Here is a 23,448-nt window from a genome sequence, read left to right as displayed (position 1 = left end):
TTCATGCAGAAGGTCCATCAAACAGTGCACACGTTGCAGAACTTTTCACAGTTGCGTGCAAGGCAACGAAATGCCGCCAGTTAAGGTCTCTGTTTGCCCCGTCACACCCATCTCGACGCCATGCCCTTTCAGCTTGAATTGTAAACCAAAAAGTACACACACACGTATGGTACACGTCTAGTTTTCGACCATCAGGGTTTACGTTCTTAAAAGGGATGGCAAAAAGGCAGCCTTTTTTCACCATTTCTGCTCTGAGCGAAGTAAATTAGGATTGGCTCGCTGTCCAGTCTCTGATTTCCATAAAAACGCGGGCAGATCTTATGGCGTGTGGTATACTAAGTCACTGGGTTCTGAGAAAGAACTCACGATATCACAGGGAATCTCCTTAGCTGCAAATGCGATAGTACGAACACATCAAAAGAAAGTACATGTGAACGTTGTACAGATGCAAACCATCGTATGACCTTGTGATGCTCTTACACTATACAGGACAATACTGAGGACCACAGTTTGAATGACTCTTGTACAGGCTAGGACAAGAGACCAGAAGAAGAGAGAGCGAGAGGTTCTATTGCAATTCTGTCTGCTATAAAACCTTGAGACCTGGCTAAAAAAAATGTTTTATTTACTCTAAAACACTTTTCAATAGCTGGATATTCCTTTAACTAACCAATTCTCTGTTGAAAAACACAAAAAGACAATGTGTGGTGTAGGGTATCAGGACAGATATTGGTGTAACTAGTTATGCTTTGGTTATTGACGTTATATTACTAAACAAATGTTAAAATCTGCTATAATGTTTTTATAGTCTAGAAGTATGTGGGTCTGGTTGATCTTTTCACACTTCCACCCCCACCCACCCTTTTTTGTAGGCAGTTTTGTGGACAGGTCCATTGCGCCAAATCAGATAAACCGTTTTGATTTACCCAAATAGAGGGCATCGGTATCGTTTTTCCTGTCTCTTTCATAAAAGTCAGGATGATGCTTAGGCAGGGTGCTTGCCAAATGTTTATAGAACAGGTCCTTGTCTCCGGTCTCGATAACCAGCTGCCTGAGAGAGTAAGAAAACGAGAATATGTCTCGCCTCTCCCCCACATCCCCCCAGCAAACCAAATAATTTACTTTTCAATTGATCAAATAAGGAACTTTTTGGGAGAATGAGGAGCATTTGGCAAGAATCGTTTTTGAATAAGAACAAAAAGTAAAAATATAAATATAATATTTCTTTTTTTCCTTTTCTTAGTTGTCTGCCTCATCTTGGGTAGGCTGAAACTAATCCAGCCCCAGAGCAGTATGGGAAATGTGGTCAATAGACATCTGAAGTGCAAAAGGCTGGAACTGAAACGGAAACTAGAGTGGGAATTCCTGAAAGTATGGAACAGTCAATCAATACTTCCAACAATCTCCTTCTAGAGATTTCTAAATATGAAGTGTTTATTTTATTGCAACGGACATTTAAATAAATATATACATAAATAAAAACATTTTAAGCACAAACAAACAAAAATGACACTGAACAGTACAATGACTGAAGTGATTGACAGGTTTGTTTCTGAAGATGTGCAGCATCAGGTGACCATAATGGACGGAACTCAAAAGGAAATGTTGCCCATGCTGTCTATTTTAACCTGCCCGTGGTTCTGTTAGTATGTAGGTTAGCCACGCACGCGCCTTAAGGATGCTACACAGATAGCTACAATGGGGAATGTGTCAAACATAGAACAGGCTCCTGTGAAATCTGGAGGCTTAGCCGAGAAAGTTTCACAGACACGCTAAATACATAGTCAGCAAAAATTGTGTGTCCCTTGGAATCTTCAAAATAGCTGTGTATTGCAAAATATAAAGCAAAAATCACAGTTAGCACCTCAAAGAGTAACGTTGCTCTATAGTCCCATTTAAAAAAATAAAATAAAAATAGTGGGTAGCACACAAAAAAATATTGAAAAAAATTAAAAGTATTTAAACATATTCAAAAAAAGAGAAAAAAAAACAGAGCATCGTACTTTGACATCTAAATTTCAGAAATATTTTCAAACTATATTCTAACAAACGTTTTAAGTAATTTGAAACAGTATTGCTAGTTTATAGCTGCCATTAAGAATATTACACATATCTAATGCGATTATCGAGCCAGGCAAAGAGTTAGTTTGGTATTTTGTTGCACAAAAATTAGATTTTCAGGATTTTCCCAAAGTAAGGTTAATCCGTCTGTTGAGTCACTCCAGAAATGTTAGTGGCCCCCAGCATTCTGTTGTGGCAGATGCTAGCCTGTGACCTCTGACCCTAGGCTCACTCTATGAGTTAGGGGATGTCCCCATTCAGAGAGACCATCTGCCATTTTCAAGGAAACTAACAATAAGTCTGCAACTCCCAGCAGAAGTTCACAGACACACAAAGCAAAATCAACAAAAACAAGGACACTGAGCATTCACTGGGAATCCTGCATTGCTCCAGGACAAAACCTTCCCGGCTTTGAAAAACCAATGCACCACCTATTTGAATCAATGAAAAGCACCATAAGGTACCAAGTGCCCAACTCAAGATTATATCTGTGTATCCCAGAGACTGTAAGGATTTAACTCAATGAGTGCAATTGGGGTAAAAAAAAAAATAACATTATATATCATCTATATACAACTCCTACAATGTAAAACAAACCATAAACAATTTGCATTTTGTTTATTTCCTTCCTTGTCCCGTGCGAAGCCATAACTCTTCCAGTGACACTCAGTGAATTACGCCCTACCCCTCTCTTCCTGTCTCACTTCCTTACTTTATGGCACTGCTGCAAAGGTCATGAGATACACATGGTTATTCAATTCAGTGTTAATTGGTGGGAATTCAAAGTAGATTTTAGGCAAAAATAGTTGAACCAACTTGGAAACTTGTAGGATTTATCCAACTTTAAGAGAAAAAAAATAAATAAAAAAAAATACCTACAAAACAAAATTTTACATTCCCAAATCAAAAGATGCTTATTTTAGGTTTTTTATTTTCTTTTTACCCAATACGGTACCAAGTTCTTTTGATGGGCAGTCCACAATCTCAGGTTTTTTTTTTTTTTTTATTGCCTAATGAAGTAAGCCGTGGGAAAAGCTAAGAGGTCATGACTTTAAAATCGTCCCCTAAGCCTTTGAAATTATTCAGTCATGCCATGGTCTACACTAGCATTTCCAAGCACAGTAAATGTTTCCAGGTGCCGAGAGGTACTAAGGCTCACTGAGCAAGGCTACTAACACAACTGTGTCCACAAATCCCACTGCTGCCACCTGTTCCATATCTTTGTCACCTATTCTGTTAGTGTGAAGTTATTTGGCTGGCTCCACTTAACTATGCATGTCAAATGCTCAGAAACAAAGCACCACACAACAAATAGCTAGCCACCCATCACCCCTTTTCTTTTTAATGGTGGTGGAAACACATCTAATTTTATTTCATATTCACACCTACAATTCAAATCAGCTGACTATATATAAAACACACCAATGGCAAAAACATTCCTAAATATAGAATCACAGAATTAAAGTTCTAAAAATCGGACCAGCAACTTTTGTAATGAACGCAGCTAATGTATGACCATAAGACAGTACCAGGAGCAAAATGTTTAGTAGATTTGCTATTTTTGTTGTTGTTGAAGGGACTGAGTAAAAGACAACAGATCAGATTGTTCTAATCTCACAGCAAGATTCCTTATCATTATAATCTTGCAGAACAAAGTGATAACACAGCTGCCTTTTTTAACAGTTTTTGGCCTTCACAACATCATGGCACATATTGTAAAAGATTCCACAGTTACCGCAATGCATGCTACAAGCCAACTTCTGAGGTTATACCGTGGCAGAAGTTTTTAAAGAAACCAATCCCAGACTTCAGTAATAAGAGGATAACATCTGGTCCCTTAACATGACACCTGCGAACAGGCTTCATTAAAACCTAGGGTTTTGTTTTAGCCATTAAAGATTTTGCCGACCCCCACAACCTACAGACTCACCTTTCTCCAAGGCAAGTAACCTGCTCAGATTGGAAAATGTGCAGATGTGTTAAACGTTAAGGATTATTGCAGAACACCTGCCTCACATAAAAAAAACTGAATAAAAAATAAAAAAAAAAAGGTAACCCCTCTCTACAAAGAGGGAACAGCAGGTAGGGGATAGGCTTTCTCTGAAATGTCACCTGGATTTAGCAATGTGGTTTTGAGAATCTGTTCCGTTAACCAAATGCATGCAACAGCGGTTTAGTACGAACTTCTACGCTCCGAGACATATGTTTAAGTGCAACAATTCCACTGTATGTAGATCTTAAACCTTCCGTGTTCTATTTAGTAATATGGAGCAGTATGGTGCACGAACGTAGCTGGTCAGCCAACCTTAGAGAGCCATTAGCTTGCAGAGGGTTCTGGGAAATATTGCCAAACAAAGGAAATTGGCCGGACCTGTTCTAAAGTCTTTAGTATCAAAATCCAACAAACGTTTGCGCTATGTGTTGATATGTACACCGTTAAACTATCTAGCAATGATATTGGCCTTAATTCTCAATTTAACAAATTAGTATTTTTTTTTACGGTTGTGAAGTTCGGGATTTAAGATGGATAAGACCACAGTCTAATTCCGTACCACGAGCTCAGTCAACGTCAGAAGGGCTCGACTCACTGCACACAGACAATGACAAGGAATTCCTACTTAAATTATTAGAGCACATTCTTTTCCTTCTCCCCAGAAACCCAACAGGGATGGACATAAATGTGAGAGGACAGTCGGTCACCATTGGCTTTCGATGCCACACACTTAACCCTTACATAGACCGTTGGGCAAGATGCAGGTTTCAAATAAGAAGAAGACTATACATAGATATGTAAGCAGAGTAAATGTGAATCCATATATCTTATATCCATATATCTTTTGAAATACATATTTCGGGGGTGGATTAACTAGCCTGCAGCCCTACAGAACAACCTACCATCATCTACCAGCAATGCCCAACAAGATCACGATGATGAGTTTTCAAAGAGCTTGTGGAAATATAAACCTATTCTTTACTTTTGTATGCGGTCTATTAGTCTTTAAGGTTTAAAGAGACGATATCTGAGTTGCCATATAAGTTGACAGTTTTAAGGAAAGTTTTACAAGGTAACTGCTGTCTGAAATCTGACTATTCAATATCCTGACTAAGCTAAAGAAAGGCAGCGAGAGGTTTGAACCTCACAGGATTTTATTAAATGGAACCTTACTGGAACTTATCCGTGATAGTAAATATGTGAGCTATATCTCAGATATACAGGGTTACGCTAACTCTCATAAGGTGAGAGTAAACATATTAGTATTTGGTTAAACAGTGATACAAAAATGTAAACAAAATTAAAGCAAGCACTTGTCATAAGACTTTATTAGCGGTGTAGTAATTCAAAGTGCATGTTTTTCCCCCTCTTTACAGATTAGATCACCGACAGGCCTCAAGTGTGAGCAGTTGTCTAGACAGACCAAAGGCTTGCTTGTACATCTCCTTTACAACCAAGCTTCAGGTGCTGTAGACGGGATGTTGGGGGTTCACTGGAAATCAAATTTTAGAATTGTTGGAACTTCAAAGGAAGATATCCTTGTTCTCACTCTTATAGATAGCATGAGGGGTGACCTATTTGGAAGGTCTCTCTGTATAGCACAAAGAAAGACAGAGGTCCTTATTCTAAGCTCTTGTTGTAGACATTTTTCTTTAATCCATACAAAGTATCCAGTGATCAAAGAAAATCCCACTATAGTTTCCAAGATACCCCATAAGGATTTTAGATTTTGTCAATGTCGTGTTCGCATGTTGGTACCCAGAATCCTTTGTGGTAGGGTCAGTTACTCAGCTCACACGGTTCTCAAGAGGCTGTGAAGGGTTCTTTATCAGAAATACTACAGTCAGTGCAAACAGAAACATCTTATCCTTTCAAATCATCTTTCTGATCTGTCTTCGCTCACAAAGCCTTCGCACACAGTGATCTCTGTATGATACAGGACAGGGAATCATTCCCTAGACTAGACTAGTAAAATCACAATTTTGGTTCGGAAGGAGAGATCATAGTATCGGGAATAAATAAAAATCTTTCTAGGAATTTTTTATTTTTTTTTTACACCCAGATTTTCTCCTGGTGTTTATCACTAACTATTCTCAGATTAACAACAATCCGATTTTTTTGAAATAGGACATTTCTACATTAATTTCTCTTTGAACATGAAACATTTTAACAGACAGTAAACCGGTGTTTAAGGGTGAATAGTTTGGGGAATTTAACGTTACCAGCATCTAACCACGTACGAGATTTCTAAAATGCTAGCCCTGTTTAAGAGGTGTTTGTAATGGAGTTGGGTCCTATTAAACTGCTACATGTTAATTGTTGGCAAAAAGATTTATAGGTTTATTTACTTAAGTGTGGAGAATCAGGAATTCAAAGTGGATTTCACATTTGTTAGTCAAAACAGCAGAAAACTAGAGCATTTTTGTACTAGTACTACATTGGACTAGAATGTGAGATTTACTTGAATTCCTTCTGATTTACACTTAAGTCAATAACACTGTATATTAATTTCAGTTGCTGATAAAGGCAGCTTTTAATGTATCCATCTGTTTATCCCCTAGATTTCTTATTTTCATTCATCTTGATGACCCCAAACTAGGACATCAGTTGACCAATCTAGGATTTGTGGGACTGGGGTCACTAGTTGAGAAAGTCCATCTAATTCCAGGTAAACAGACATATCTCTATTTAACCTTCTTTATGCCATTAAGCCTAAATTTGTGGAAACGTTCTAAGAATGGAGGAATCAACGGGAACATTCCATTTGTTCCCATCAACAATGGATTTATTAAAGATTTTTTTTTACATAGACCCCAATGGAAAGTTAAGTTTCTAGAAGGCATTTCAAGTTAATTTGAGACATTGCCTCCTAAAAAAAGACTGTGAGGTGACACGTGATTTGTTTGGCAGCCAATCAGGAGTAAATGCATTCAATACCATACTCTCGTATAGATTTATGGTGTCTCTTTCTCTGGTGTCCAAAGACGTAGAAGGAACGACAATGGCATAAGTGGACAATGATCAACAATGGACACCTTCTTGCTGGATCTAGGACATTTGGGTGGGATATTAAGTTATTTTTTCACCAAGGAAAAAGTTTGATTCTGGAATAACCTCTAGGAAGTGAACTTGTATCAATGATAATTAACATTTTGGTAACATCCCCAGGATGTACTTGAAATCCAGAGTAATCTGAATGTACCTTTCCTGGTTAAATACTTTATTGTTGTTATTATTATTATTATTATTTTAAGGTACACACAACTTTAGACAACTTAAAATTTTGAAATATCCAGCTGTTTGTTGAGTTCTGCAGAAAATACATTAAAATCTACCTATCGAATAAAAGTAAAAATTGCAAATATTCCTCGTCTGTTACAAATGACTTCGAAAAGTGCAGGTGATTCTTAGATTTATGTCAGTGTTCTTTTAACACCTGTTTTAGCAGAGACGTGTCAGAAACGGCCTCATTAAACGACGTTCTGCCCACTTTAAATTCACGAGCTCGTTTGGCGCAGCTTTGCCATAAACTGAGAGTGATTTCTATAACAAATACTAAAGTGCCTTAGGGTTAGCAAAGTGTGTTAAACGCAAGGAACAAGCTATTAACAAATGTTGTGCTGTAAACGTCCACCCCCAGCTGCAAACAAAACCCTTCAAAATGAAGATAATAAAAAGGAGTTCTTAGGTTAGCAGAAATGAGTGGATTGAAATGGATCATTTAACCTGGGGAATGCAAAGTTCTGCATGGCGTGCCTTTTAGAAAAAATAGCTGGGAATGCTAGTGGCAACGTGATTAGCTTGAGAAAAAAGGGAGGTTTAAGGGTTTAAGGGTTTAAGGGAGGTTTTAAGGGAAAATACAGGGTTTTTGTTTTTTTTTCAGATGAAATAGTATGTTTAACAACCCTGTAAACGTTTGCAAAGTTTGACTTTGAAAATACCTTAAAATATTGAAAGTTCCTGGTTGAGATTTTCCTCTGACTGGGGGAAACCATTTGCCTTCGCACAGTCTCACCTGAGCGCACTCTGAACAGGAAGTTGACAGAATGGTCTGAAAGAGGTCTAAAAGCCTTTGGTATTGGTTTGTCTGTACTGTAGTCCATTTTCCCGCATAGTACAGCGCTGCTGAATATGGTGGCGCTTTATAAATGCCAGTAATAATAACTGCTCCCCCCCCAAAAAAAAATACTTAAAATGTCTAATATTAGAGTTTGTACCTGTAAATAAAAACAATACGTACAACTGATATAACATACCTTCCAACATTTTGTATGGACAAAGAGTGGACTTTCATTTTAGGGGTGTGAGTGGGAATGTGGCCAGGGGGGCAGGCCTATTCTGAGAAATTTTAGGTGACTTGCTAATAATTTATAGAACTAAAATGTAATTTAGAACAAGAACAATGTATCTCATTTACACAGACTGAGTTCTAAACACATTCATTGTAATTTGAAGACACATTACTGGGAGTATTATTACTGTGGAGCTCTGTTATACCCTCAGACACATTACTAGGAGTATTATTGATGTGGAGCTCTGTGATACACTCAGACACATTACTGGGAGTATTATTGCTGTGGAGCTCTGTTATACATTCAGACACATTACTGGGAGTATTATTGCTGTGGAGCTCTGTTATACTCTCAGACACATTACTGGGAGTATTATTGCTGTGGAGCTCTGTTATACATTCAGACACATTACTGGGAGTATTATTGCTTTGGAGCTCTGCTATACACTCAGACACACCAATAATATGGAGCTCCTAGAAAAGAGGGACATTAGGATAGAATAGAGGGATAGAGGAATTTGGGCCAAAAATAGGGACTGTCCCTCTTAAATAAGGTCACTTGGGAGGTATGGATATAATAAACTGCACAAGCAAGGGGAAGCAGCTGCTAATACAATGTATTATTATAGGTATATATGGTATATATATTTGTTTAGACCTGACTGGGGTTACTTGGTGGTGGACGACCATTAAATGCCATCTTTTAAAGTGTTTGCAACTTCCTGTCTCACGGACACCACACCCTAAGTCTTCCCCCTATTGGAGAGCTCACTCCGTAGACCATGCATTGTGTGAAGAAAAAGAAAAAAAAAATGAGAAAAATGCACAAGGAAGTATCAGCTTTATCTACAAGCTAAAAATAACCCAAGTCTTGAACAGAGAAATGAGAGATGTTTTTTTTTTCCTTTTTTCCGTATGTTTGATAATGAAAATCAGATCAAAGTAATACCATAATGGCATAATGGAAGAAGAGCTGGGGGAAGTCACAGTCTCACCAACAGTCAGCATCTCATAAAATCTGGTTTCATGTTTCATTTCTCTATAATTACACTTACAGGGGAAATGCAATAAAAAGTGTGAATGGTCATGAATCCAAAATAGCTTTTCAAATTTAGACCAAAAAAACCGAACTGGAAACATTCTCTTAGTCAGAATTGGTTCTCACTTCAACTACTTTGGCCTAAAAAGTGAAACTCACGTTGAATTCTTCACAATTCACACTTTGTTGCCATGACAAACAGGACTTGGTGTAACCTTATAAAAAGGTACAAATTAAATTAATACACTGTGCTGGCCAAATTTCCATAATATCCTGATTGAAAGTTATCTTGTTAGAGGACGAAAGCATTATTTGGGAATGGGAAAGCCCATATATGTCCTGGATCCATCTTGGTCAATATAAGTCATTTACACAGGGACTTCAGGCTCGTTATGTAACCTCAGATCACCGAGTATCCATCTGGCATCCAGATCTTATATGCCAGACCTTCAGAATGGATATTTTATCTGCTCCGCGGGCTGCGACTTGTAACCGTCAACCAACGAGTTATATAAAATGCTCTTAAGCTCTGAAAAGAAATCGTCTTAGAGCCGCCAGGTTTATAATTTCTATTCTGCCATGAATTTTGTTATATAGGGTATTTATTTCACCTGTCTTTGCAATGGAATAGTGTACAACACAAAGAAAGCTTTGTGGACCAAAACCTCTAAATGGCTGCTGAAACCAGAATGTGGCTATTAGCCAGAATGCATTACTTGGTTGCCAGACTATCAGTCCTGCTGCTTATCTCAAGTTAGGAGACTTGGCGTTGGGATTATGGAAATGAGGAGACTGTGAGTTAACTCTATGGATGCCAGAGACTTGAGCAATTTAACAGAGCAAACAATGAGTCTATGATTTGCCCGTTTTTAGTGCCAAAATGTGTAAGCAGTAACAGTTAATACTTTTTCTTCTTGAAGAAAGGCTAAGATGTGTAAAGGGGAAAAAAAAAAGATAGCGGACTTTGTTTTACCAAGATATCAAACGTCCAAGTCTGAAATGTTCTATTGTGTTAAGAGATTCACGGAGAACGTATTCTGTATTATCAGAACCATAAATATTCTTAACTTAGCCAAGTGATATACTCCTGAAATTGGTGCAATTAGTGTCACCATGCTCCCAGAAGATATATCCTCCAAGGGGGGAAAGAAATACAATGAGATAATAGCTCTGTTGCTTGGCGTTTCCAGATACCCCTTTGGGAAAATCATTTAAGAAATGAACAAGCTTAAAAATTACCAGGCTAGTTAGCATTACACAGTAAAATACACTGTACGGATTCATTTTAGAAATTCACGGAACAGTTGTGTAATTCAAAAACATGCACTTGGGACGGGGCGACCATCTGTCAGATGATTATAGGCAACGAAGCTCATTTTGGACTTGTTTTTACACCTCGCAACTTGAACACAGCTTATCTTCCTGCCACTGACAAACTGAATGGAATTTACAAAAGCAGGACGGGTCTACAAAAAAACATCCATGCTCATTTGGATGCAGCTGCAAGCATCATCTGTTCTTGTAGCAAAAGGAACCATAGATCCATGCAGTGTTTCTCCAGGAAAATGGTCCAAAAAGTGTATTAAGAGAACACCCGTTCACACTGTGTAACAAAAAATAGGTCTTTTTAAATCTTGCAATCCACACAATTCCAATAGGCCAAGTCGATCCACAGGAGACCTATAGATAATTAATGTGTTTTTTAATGGAGTCTATTATTGAAACCATATCAAAGAGCTTATCCATGGACAAAAGGGGTCTTGGTAAGTGGACAACTGACTTGTAGAATATAGGCCAAAAACAGCAAAGTTGGGAGAAATATTTCATTGGAGTTGCTGAAATTCTGCAAGAATGTCATCAACGTACCGTAACTCAGCATCTTGTGAATTAATACACTTCCAAATGACAGATATATATGATGCTCTTTGTGGAATCTGCTACAACTTTCGGGTCTTGGGATTGAGGAAATCCCCACTTGTTGGATTCTCATAGAATCAACTCTCAGCAGAATTCCAGGAATATTTAAAAGAGCTTTCGAAGCAAGGATTTCCCTGCCACATCTCATGCTCCTTGAACAATTGTTGGAACAATGAAATAAACATCGGAAATAAGAAAAATAAATAAAAATCGGTCAATATTAAATGTTAAGTCTTTTTTTTTTTTCTTCTTTTTTTAATTTTTTTTTTTATAAGGAACACGTTCCTTCCCGCTTAAAGCGTGAATGGTAAAAGGGAAAAATAAATAAATGTATAAAAACAGGCTACACGCAAATACTGTGGGTAATTCTGCATTCTGTAAAGCCACATATGATTAGTCACACAGCGTTAATCTGCTTCTTCAACAATAGAAGCCGAATTTCGACCGAACCCCAGCTGTCGCTCTTTGAATGAAAGAAAACAAAATTTACAGCGTCAAGCGTCCGTGTAGCTTGAGTGCTAAAGAAAGGGTAAAAAAATGTGGCCTGCATTCATTAGGGGCTCACAAAGAGGTTCTACCCATTGTAAACAGGGTTGCTGTAGGGATTGAATAGCTCATCCATTGTCTGAGTAGGTCACAGAGTTGCAAAAATTGCCGGGAATGTTCAAGAGTTTCTCCTGTTCGCAGGCACTGTTAGAATTTTGGAGGTTAGTTTCTCCTCACCACAGCCAAAGTTCTACAGTCCAGCAAGGGATAAGAGGGAGATCAAGGAAAAGACCAAGCAAGCTTCATAAATCTCAAAAGGGCCGGTTTTGATTTTCTCTGCTTTTCGTGAGACATGCAGCAAGATGAAAATGCTACAAACCTCATCATGATGAAGGGAAAATGTTAAATCACAATACAACCCAATGAGATCAATGAATTGTAAGGAATTCTGAGCATTTTAATCTAGAGCAGAAAGCTTCATGACACTTGGAGGGCCAAGTTTGGCCAACTCTGATGTAGAGAATTGGTTCCAAAATTCAAGACATCAAGGTTATTGGAATGGGCCCATGATAATGGGACAGAACCTGCCACATTAGTTTGATATTTATGTTGCATGCGCATTATATTGGTCTTGGGGGAACTTCTTGCCTTTTAGTTGAGAACCTAGAAGGCTACGGTTGTGATGCAACAAGCCACAGTCTTATGTGGCACTGGCAAAACTGTGGTTGATCAGTTCCAGTATATGTCAGAGAAGAGCAAATACAGCACGTAGAGCAAGTTCACCTATGATTGACTTCTTCCTTTCTTAGCAATGAAGATGCCACCATTTCCTGGATACCCAGTCGACTTCCTGGTTGGTCCAACCACAAGCACAGCTTAATCACCCCCGATGGCAAGTTTAGGAAATTTTTTTACTATCTGAATTCTCTCCTTTATCACAAACATTACTTACAAAACCTAAAAGGTTTCCATAAATCAAATAACATTCCTACATGGGTGATGGAGGTAGGGTAAAGACAAACTAATATTTCTAGGACCTTGTTGGGTCACATTTACAAAAACTGGCTGGCACTTACTTGCAAATTCCATTCACATTGGAGGTCAATTCACACTTTCCATTGTTCAAGCATATTTCCGAAGGTTGCGTACATCGTAAACCTTTATAGGGAGAATAAAAATGCAAAGTTATTTGTCTTGTGTGAGATTCCTTGGGAAGGTGTCACTTTTTGTTTTTTGCATTAACGAACAAACAAGACCATCTTATAATTAACTTAATAATTGCACAGATTACCCTGCCAAGGTTACACAGTTAGAACCTCAATAAAAATAGCAGTATTGATGAAAAAAGTTTCCTTCCTAATTATTTCCATAACAGTCCCGAATTCTAAGTAGAGATTTCTACTGTAATCATAAGAGAAACAAACAAAATATGTGATTTAAAAAAAAAAAAAAAAAAAAAAAAAAATTATAATTTTAACAGGTCCAGCCATAATTCTGTGAACATCACCACAACCTGTAAATTGGTTACGGGCTGTGAAATTTTGATAACTTCCCTCTGCCCCACACAGTACTGGTTCTTTTCAAGAATGGTAGAATATGTTTAAAACGAACACCTACATAAAGCTATAAATCAACGAATGACCTAACATTCTATAGCAAATGAGCAGCGATAACAGGGTCATAAAGTGCCCCAAATTACACCATAATTAGCATTATGAAGAACATCTGTAGATTGTAAAGAAGCCATGTGTTGGAGACACAAATCTCAAATAGTCTCTAGAGGCAGAATTATAAAAATAGTTCTACTTCTCTGCCTTGACAATAATATTGCGTTGTTAAAAGGACGGGATACATCTCACAAACCCTTGCACAGTGATGACATCATGGAGAAACAGGAAGATGGTTTGGTCTAAAATGTCATCAAAACAAAAATCTGTAGTCATTTTGTTACGGGTTTCAAACCTTATAGCAGTTAAAAGATTTTACATAAACTATGTCGTATCAGTTTGGAGGATTCTAGATGGGATTTAAAGAATGTGTTTTATACCAATTACACATTAGACTTGTGCAAAGAGGAAAAAAAAAATTTGGTTTGGCCAAATCAGTTTGTCTGTAAAAAATATTTTTGTTTGTGTGAGCAGTTTTTCGTCCGTGTGGCGTTTTGGCTCAAAACCATTTTGTTCAAGTGATCATTTCAGGAAACAAGTTTGGACGAACTAAAAGGTGCGAAAAATGGGCCAATTAGTGTAGGTATATATGTATATATTTTGCAGTACAGTGAGATGTACACATTTTCGCCATTTGGTTCACAGATCAAGTGAAAAGCGACAAATAGAGAGGAAAACGGGAGAAGCAGTAAAATAGAGGAATAAATAAATACATCTGTATATATATTATTATTATTATTTTTAAAATTAACCTATGATTCGCAAGTAACCGAACGCATACGGTCACTAAAATGTGAGGATTCTGATGATGAAAAGTAAGTGGCTTTAAAACTCATCACAACTTTTATCAGATATTCATAGATTAAGAGTCGACTGACCTGAAATGGCCATAGTCTGGAGAGAATGACTGCAGGCACAAAAACACACACTCTCACACACACACACTGGCTGTTCATGGGAAAACACAACAGCTGCAAAGCAGAAAACTATTCTAAACTCTAAACAAAAGGGAGAATCAGAGCTTTGCATTGTGAAAGGCAAATTGAGGCTCCTGCCATATTGTACCGAGCAAGGCTGGATTCCATTCGTGTCACCCTTGTCACTTAATACCTGCAACCTGGGGGTGGGGGTTGGGAGGGGTTGATTTAATAACCCCCTGGAAGGTGAGCACACTGCTGTCTCCCTCTTGGAAATAAAAGGAAAGGGGGAGGGGAGGACAATTTAACCCTCTCACCTCCTTTTGTTAGGAAGAATGTCTGGATGAAAAACAAAAAAGATCAAAAAACAGAACAAGCCCCGCTTCAAGGCTGCTGAAATCCAATTTTAACGTCTCCCTGGAATTTATATTATTTTATTCAAAATAAAACTTTAAAAGTGATAACATAGTTAAGATTACTGTGTTGCCACAAAAAATCAACAACAACAACAACAAAAAAAGCAAGCTTGCAAGAAACCTAAAATACATTAAATAAAACAAACAAACAAAAAAACACAACAACTTCAAAGTGAGCAGGATAAAGGAAAAAATGGGTACCTAAACTTTTGAAAGTCCTGAGGTATCATTATTCTTATATTTTAGGAATTAGTATTTTTTGTAAACATCTTTTATCATTTAATGCCATTTTTAAACTTAATGCAGTCTTTTCAAAATACTTTATACTACTTATCAGCAGCGCCCCCCACTAATGAAATGTTCGTAAAGTGTATTGCATTCTCAGTAACATGGATATTCTTTGAGTGATACCTTTTCCTATCACCTATACACAATCACTACCAACATGTGGCTTCTTAGCTGAAATTGAACAACACCTCCCATGAACCTTTGCAAGCATTTTGTACGGCACACAGTAGGTGAGGTTTAATGAGTTGTAGTTCAACCGCAAACTGGTGACAATAAGTATTGTGTGTGGGTGTACAAAGAATGTGATAGTATCCTGAGTGAGCTGAAAATTCTGCTGATATATATATATATATATATTGCACTGCAGAGGTTTCTGAACGACATATCCCACGGGTACTGGCATTATTAATCTCTACGAATACTTTTTAGAAAATTAATCGAGAAGAATCCCAGATGAGGTGGTACAATTTATAAATCTGACTTTTTTTTTCTTAGCAAATCTTGCAGTAGGACTGAACATTAGAGACCGCAAGGTCTCCCCACCTCTCCAGCCCCCCCTGAAAAATGAGTAGATCATAAAGATAGAATATTTATGAAATACTAATTTTGACGATGTTGGAAGGTCTCAAATTCCACCCCAGTCAAGAGAAATACATACATACGTATAGGGACTACTTAGTCTTCGTATATTTCCTCCACCTGACACTTCTAGACACTGGGCGGAGCTAGCGCCCTCTAGAGATGTCAATCCCGTCATCCGTCACTAGTGATGGCTCCCTCGGCGCTGGTGTCCTCTCCTCCCCCTGCCGACGTCCGCTCAAAATGCGCATGCGAGGCCCGAGTCACGCTCGCATTCAAAAATCGCCCATAGGAAAGCATTACTCAATGCTTTCCTATGGACGTCCAGCATGAGTTCAATGCGATTTTCACACTGAGAATCGCGGAAGCGGCCCCTAGTGGCTGTCAGCAAGACAGCCACTAGAGGCTGGATTAACCCTCAATGTAAACATAGCTTTCTCTGAAACTGCTACGTTTACAGCTGCAGGGTTAACCCTAGAGGGACCTGGCACCCAGACCACTTCATTGAGCTTAAGTGGTCTGGGTGCCTATAGTGGACCTTTAAGTTCCAAGTGATGAAGAGGACCCACAGGAAGAGGGTCACGCGTTGCGAGGGACAGGTTTAGGTAAGTAGAACTCACCTTTACCTGCCCATCACCGGACCCCCAGCATCGATGTCACTGTCAAGGGTCTTTGCGAATTCCGCACAGTCCACAGACGTTGGCAGTGCCGCCTTAAAGGAACACTATAGTCACCTAAATTACTTTAGCTAAATAAAGCAGTTTTAGTGTATAGATCATTCCCCTGCAATTTCACTGCTCAATTCACTGTCATTTAGGAGTTAAATCACTTTGTTTCTGTTTATGCAGCCCTAGCCACACCTCCCCTGGCTATGACTGACAGAGCCTGCATGAAAAAAAAACTGGTTTCACTTTCAAACAAATGTAATTTACCTTAAATAATTGTATCTCAATCTCTAAATTGAACTTTAATCACATACAGGAGGCTCTTGCAGGGTCTAGCAAGCTGTTAACATAGCAGGGGATAAGAAAATATTCATTAAACAGAACTTGCAATAAAGAAAGCCTAAATAGTGCTCTCTTTACAGGAAGTGTTTATGGAAGGCTGTGTAAGTCACATGCAGGGAGGTGTGACTAGGGTTCATAAACAAAGGGATTTAACTCCTAAATGGCAGAGGATTGAGCAGTGAGGCTGCAGGGGCATGTTCTATACACCAAAACTGCTTCATTAAGCTAAAGTTGTTCCGGTGACTATAGTGTCCCTTTAAGGTCATATTCCAACAGGTCATTTTTGCATAACTTAGAACGTAAACTGAGCTAGATCTAAACTAATCTATGAAACCAGACAAGGAAAGTCTGCACGAGCCGTCGGTAGCTGTGTAATCAGAACTCTCTGTTTATGACTCAGTTCAAAAAGCTGAATTTAGAAAAGGTGAAAAGGTAGAGTAGTGAAATTATTAGGCTTGTAACTTCCAACTGTCTGGTATTTAACCCTGTCTCCGCCGGAATGTTTTACAATGGCCCAGATACCTTGAGGCATGCTCACGTTAACCTGTTAGTTGCCAGGGAACTAATTGCTCTGTTACAACAGGGTAAACCATACCCAGGACTTTCACTTCAGCTGACATTCACAGAGTTATTTACAAAAATGAGAATTCATATAGAATCGAAAGTGAATTTCAAATTTAAGGCCAGAGCAGCCGACTGGAACACATGGCTGACTTAGAGAATTTTTCCAGTTCTTCTATTTTGGCCTTAAATTTGAAACACTATAAATTCACATTGAAATCTGACTGTAGTAAATAACCCTGCAAGGGTTAAGGACTTGTGATTGGAGAGAAAGTTGTACACTAGCCTGGCACTGAAAGAGTTCTTAGCACTGTCTATGGTCTGGTAGCAATCCTTAGTTCCAAGCAGTGACCTATTTCATAAAACCAACTTCAGGAAAGTTGTCTAATATTGCACTGCATTCCCTTGCATCAAGGCCTACACTTTTATTGAAGTATCCTCTCTTACATAAGGACATTAATCATTTTCTTTTCATCAGATCTAGACTTAACACTTTACTTGCCAGAACACTGAGCCATGCTGGAAGGCTGTATGGCCTAATATTCAAATAATATCATTTCGTAGAATTATGATTGGCCCCACTACTTCTGCTGGAACACCATTCCAGGAACTACTACCACCACCAAACAAAAATCACTTGTCCTACTAAAATGCTTTAAACAAAAATAACATTCTTTAACTCCTTAAGATCCTAGGGGGTCGGAAAAATCGCTGTTAGGTCATAACAGGCCTGGCTGGTCATTCATGGGTTAATATATTCGAAAGTTATTTAACCTGTAACCTAGGGTTTCTATGGAGTTGAGAAGTTGTGTTCATTTGTTTCTTAGAAATTAACCTTGGTAGGAAAGACTCCTGATTCACTAACCATTTTTTTAAATGCTGAGGTTTTAATGCCAAATTTCAGTCTCAGCACAGTTTAGTGAACTAAGCCCTAATAACCGTCTGCTTGACAGTTCCACACTGGGGATAAATATCAATTTAAAGGTTAATTTATTCTGAGCAGACAGAAAGCAGAAGATGGGGACAGGCGCAGGAAACCCAGCACAGGGCCAGACAATAAAACCAACATTTCTACAAATGTGTCACATGTACTGAGAGACAGACAATTTTACAGAGAAATAGCATGGCTGGGCCACAATGCAGCTAAAAGGAATGCACATCTGTACATCAGGGCTTAGTACTATTAATACTGCCCATCACCCTGCCAGTGACATGGTTAAACCCCCCACCTCTAGATTTGTACCCCTCTGGCAATAAAAGGTTAAATTCCATCACACTTCATTCTCTTTGCTACACTAGCAACTCAAAGGGTTAATGCCTGCCCAAACACATACACCGATAGCCCTCAAGCAATGGAAAGATGAACACTATCAATCACACATTGGGGTACCCCTCTTGCACTAAATATATTGATACAAGACTTTTCCTTCCCTGTAACATGGCCAGTTAGATACCATTCTGGCACCGAAAAGGTTAAATAATATAACTGATATACATGTGACTTCACAACACTACCAGTAATTGGTTATCATCGCATTGTTCAACAAGAGCCTGTCTAGATTGCAAGCTCTCAAAACAAGGCTGTTAAGACTCCTTGTGTTTGCAATGTATAAGGTGCTATGGCACTGCTAAATGTTTGTTTTTTACGAGGAGAAATTGTTAATCCCTAGGACATAAACCTCAGGGATTTACTACTCCCACGTTCAGTGGCAGACTTGGCCAAAGAGCTTGCAATCAGCACTCTACAAAGAGGGCTTGGGCATTGAGCAGTGGCCCTGTGCATATTTACTCTGTAGCTCACACAAAGACCAGCTCTTACAATTAGATACTTTTTTATTGCCATCAATAAAGAGCCGTGTATAAATTGTAAATATTGCAAAGTTTAACAGACACCTGTTTACTCGAAGAATTGAGTTCAATATTATTCTTGCGGAGAATGAGTGGGCGGTTTACAGTTAAAACAGAAAACTTGCAACAACCTGCTATTAAATGAGTACTGTGTGGAAACCCATCACGATCCTTATTCTGTTCTTGTGTATGTTTTGTACGAAGCTACACAATAGGTTGGCGACTAGGATACAAAAACCAAGCTTATAAAACAAAAACAAACATCAGACAATATGCTGAAAAGTGTGATCAGCCCCCAGTAAGAATGCAGAAGTCAGTCACACCAAACCAATTCCCCTTTGAACTAAGTATCAGACTGGCTGGGGGGCTGAGTGGGTGGGGGGGGGGGGGGGGGGGGGGGCGACGTGGTATTTTAAAGACTAGAATATTTGCCTTTTGGTTAAAAGGTGATATTTTCAGGATCCTGAAAATATATACTACAAAGCCAGGGGCAACCAATTGGCATTATCCCTCAACTGCCAGGATATAAGGACATTAAAATGCCAAAAAAGTCTATTTTAACATAATTTAGTAGATATGCCACTTAGTGTGATGAATAGTCATTATATAGAACATGGCACACAAACATACCCCAGGGCTGTTTAGATTGCAAGCTCTGTGGGTTGCATGCTACACCCATCCCGTGATCTTCAGAACACCAGCCCACATCCACATAATCAATCTCTTTTACTCATTAAAATGTACATGGCAGGAGGAACAGAACTTGCCAATTAACACCTGAAGACAAGGAAGAAGAGTTTTCACAGTCTAAGCTGTAACGCGTGCTGTGCACAGCGCTGTAAGCCATTCCATGGCACTTCAGAGTGTAAGCTCTTGTGGCAAGGCCATCTAATTCACTGTGTACACTTAAAAGGATAAGATATTACTACTGACAGACCCAGAACATGATAATACTCTATATTGTACCCTCTTACACACACACACACACACACACTGTAGAGAAGACACAATAACAAGCATGCCGAGCTGTGTGTAAGCATTTACAATATATACAATTCACAGTGTCCTATACTATATAGACCAGATTATTGTTATAAAGTATCCCATGAAATGCCCTATATAGTGTAGAACACACAGACCATACAGGATACATGGAAGGCATGATGTAGAATAGATAGTGTAGGTATTGGCATACAGTACCTGTGGTTGGCACTGCCAGTGAGCAGAGCAGCACGCACACTCCAATCCCTCCAATCCAAAGCATGACTCCTGGTGATAAGCCCAGTCACACAGGGCTGCGCTAATGGTACATAGATCCTATGGGTCCTGATTCCTGGGAGCAGTGATCAAACGCAGAGAAATCCCCCCAAGAGTGTGCCCAGTCTGGGTGCCCTGTTACAATGTGCCCACCCTGGGAGCCCTGTGTTACAATGTGCACAGACCGCTCTTACAATATGCCCAGTCTGGGTGCCCTCTCTTACAATATGCCCACCCTGGGAGCCCTGTGTTACAATTGGCACAGACCTCTCTTACAATATGCTCAGTCTGGGTGCCCTCTGTTACAATGTGCCCACCCTGGGAGCCTTGTGTTACAATGCGCACAGACCCCTGTTGCAATGTGCCCAGTCTGGGTGCCCTCTGTTACGATATGCCCAGTCTGAGAGCCCTCTGTTACAATATGCCCAGTCTGGGTGCCCTCTGTTACGATATGCCCAGTCTGAGAGCCCTCTGTTACAATGTATCCAGTTGTTGGATCCTCAGTGTACAATGTATTCAGCCTTCAAGTCCTGCAGTTACAATGTATCCAATGTGGGGGTTTTCTGTTACAATGTATCCAAACAAGGAGTCCTCTGGTAAAATACATGAATCCTGGGAGCCAGGGGTTACAGTGTGTGGAGCTCAGTTATAGAGCTGGATCCAGTCAATCCAGGGACTTTTACAATGTATCCAGCCAGGAATCTCTCAGTCCCAATGTTTCCAGTGAGCTGAATGGGATTCACAATATATCCAGTGAGGATTCTGCCAGTCTTAGTGTATCCAGCCAGTTCAGTGAGGCTCACAATGTATCCAGCCAGATCAGTGAGGCTCACAATGTATCCAGCCCAGGATCGCCAGCTGCAGCTCTGGCTGTAGTGAAAGCTCAGAGCTCACTGAGAGCAGCTTCAAACTGAGCACACAGCAAAACCCAACCTCCAAATCCCTCCGCCGCAGGTGTCCTGGTCCTCTCCCAGCCCCACAGCCCCACACACACTTCCCTCACTGACAGCAGCAGCACAGACACGGCCTCTGACAATGGCCCCCGGCAGCCCTTCCTCCAGAGCCCTCTCCAGCTCGCAATGCCTTGAAGGAGGAGCGGACTACTTTACAACAAACTTCAAGGCTCTGCCGAAAGTTTGGCTTGTGCTGGCGGAGGGATCTGGCGGTCCCCTTTATTAACATGTCAATGGGAGTGTGGAGGCAGTCGCCAGGCAGCCAGTGGGGAGGTGGCAGCAGCTCTGGCGGGTGCTCCCTGGGGCACTTCACTGGCTTTTGTCTCTTTATTTATAAATTAAAGAAGAAAGGAAGGGAGGGGGGATCTGGAGCTTAAAGAATAATAATAGGCTAGTTCACACATTCACTTCACACTGGGTTCCCCAGCCCCCCCCCCCCCCCCCCCCCCTGAAAACCCCCCACAAAAAGTGTGTGGGGGATAAAGAGAGGCAGGTGTCTGCCCATCATGTCCCTGGGGCTGTTAGCATTAATTGCACTGATAGGGAGCATGCAACATCAGGCCTCACAGGCATCTTGCTGGGATAAAACCACTGGTCTATGGATGATTTACAGCCAAAAATCTGAATTATACCAGAAATGGTCAATATAAAAAAATAACAATATATTGTAATTTAATCAGCAAAGGTGCTGTGTATGTTTATTATTGTATTGTAATCACGTTTCAGCAGCGCCCCCTCCACATACTTCTGTCACCTCTAGGTATTCGTCAAAGTGTGCGTTGTCAGGGAATTCAAAGTGAATTTTACATTTTAGGCTACAAAGAGTCCATATTGGATAAATTATCCCACAGTTATTTTTTTCACTTTAGCGATCTCAGCCTTAAATTTGAAATTCACTTGGAATTTATATCCAGTTTCCCGACAAAATTCGCAATATATTGAATAACCCGGCTGATTTTATTGTTTGGATTGTTTTGTTTACCGGTTATACAGCAATGTGAAATATGCAGGTGCTGTATAAATAATAAAAATGCTGACAATAATATTAAATAAACGCTTTGTGACACACCTTCCAATTAGCTGATTTAGCTATTCCAACCCCGTCTATTGCTTACGGCTTTTTAAACGCAAGAACGTAATATAAAAGGATACATGTAAAGTCAAAATCACAACTGTACAGACTCCATACACAGTAACAATATAACAGTTGTGCCTCTGGTATCCTTGGTGCCCACCTCTGCCCACCTCTGTTTGGCAGTACCATGGTATTTTATGTGGATTCCCGTGTCATGCACTTTATGAGTGCACTCATTTCCTTTTGTTTGGGGCAGTATGAATTTTATATAGCCAACAGAACTCATGGTGCCCACGTGCCTCTGGGCACGCTACCGGTGTACCCTGCTCTGCCCCTGTAGGGTACTTTAAGCATTGTCCCTACAGGAAATTGACTGCATTGTTTTTGTCCTTTATTTGTACATGTCCATTGTTTTTGTCTTTAATTTGTACATGTCCATTGTTTTTGTCCTTTATTTCCTCTTTATTGAGACTGGTGCATTGTTTTAACACGTTTAGATGCCAACTTGGTGCCAGTTCTCCTATACATGTTTCTGGGGGGATTAGCACTTAGCACCAGCCCTGCTCAGGCTGAGGCCTAACAATGCCCATATTATTGCCTCGCTTTGATTCAGTTCGGCTCCATTCCAGTTACCCCCATATATATCTTGAGGGAGATTTATCAAGTGCTATTCTGGTACAAAGTGCTAAATGTAGACAGAAACTCTATTGGTATCCATGGTGATGGCTCTTTATCACTTTTCCCCAGAATATAACCTAAGTGACAGGCCGAAGACGCTTAACATTAATGTAATGTTTCCACCTTTCTGCATATCTTTTGATTTTAACTCATATTTGTCTCTAGCTCACTAGAACAGATTCCATGTGTGAACCTGGCTGCATCCTCCATTGAAAGGTCACTGTAAATTCTGTAGCTGTTTCATCTCATTCAGCATTCTGGCACCTTCCCTCCATTCAGCACAAAACTATTTTTAGCATTTCCGCAGGAACCCATCCCCTCGGTGGTGCTTGGGCTAATTAGGAAGCATTACCCTAAGCACCAATGGAAGGCTGTGATTGGCTGAGAGTGTCAGGTGACCGCTTTCAGCCTATCA

At 39.6% G+C, this 23,448-nt stretch overlaps 1 protein-coding gene across 1 annotated transcript in view; it reads right to left on the bottom strand.

The window, feature by feature from the left end:
- The window catches only part of NOTCH1 (notch receptor 1), a 51,429-nt gene extending 30,213 nt beyond the window's left edge, over window positions 1-21,216 (bottom strand). The window contains exons 1-2 of the mRNA XM_063432863.1: window positions 20,271-21,216; window positions 12,864-12,945 (exon numbers count right to left, since the gene is read on the bottom strand). Coding sequence (XP_063288933.1) covers window positions 12,864-12,945; window positions 20,271-20,334 — 146 coding nt within the window. The 5' untranslated portion in view covers window positions 20,335-21,216. The remainder of the gene's footprint in view (window positions 1-12,863; window positions 12,946-20,270) is intronic.
- Window positions 21,217-23,448: the final 2,232 nt, after the last annotated feature.

The sequence above is a fragment of the Pelobates fuscus genome, chromosome 9 (genome assembly GCF_036172605.1).
Source record: "Pelobates fuscus isolate aPelFus1 chromosome 9, aPelFus1.pri, whole genome shotgun sequence".
In the NCBI taxonomy this organism is placed as follows: Eukaryota; Metazoa; Chordata; class Amphibia; order Anura; family Pelobatidae; genus Pelobates; species Pelobates fuscus.
This window is presented reverse-complemented; position numbering and strand designations above follow the sequence as displayed.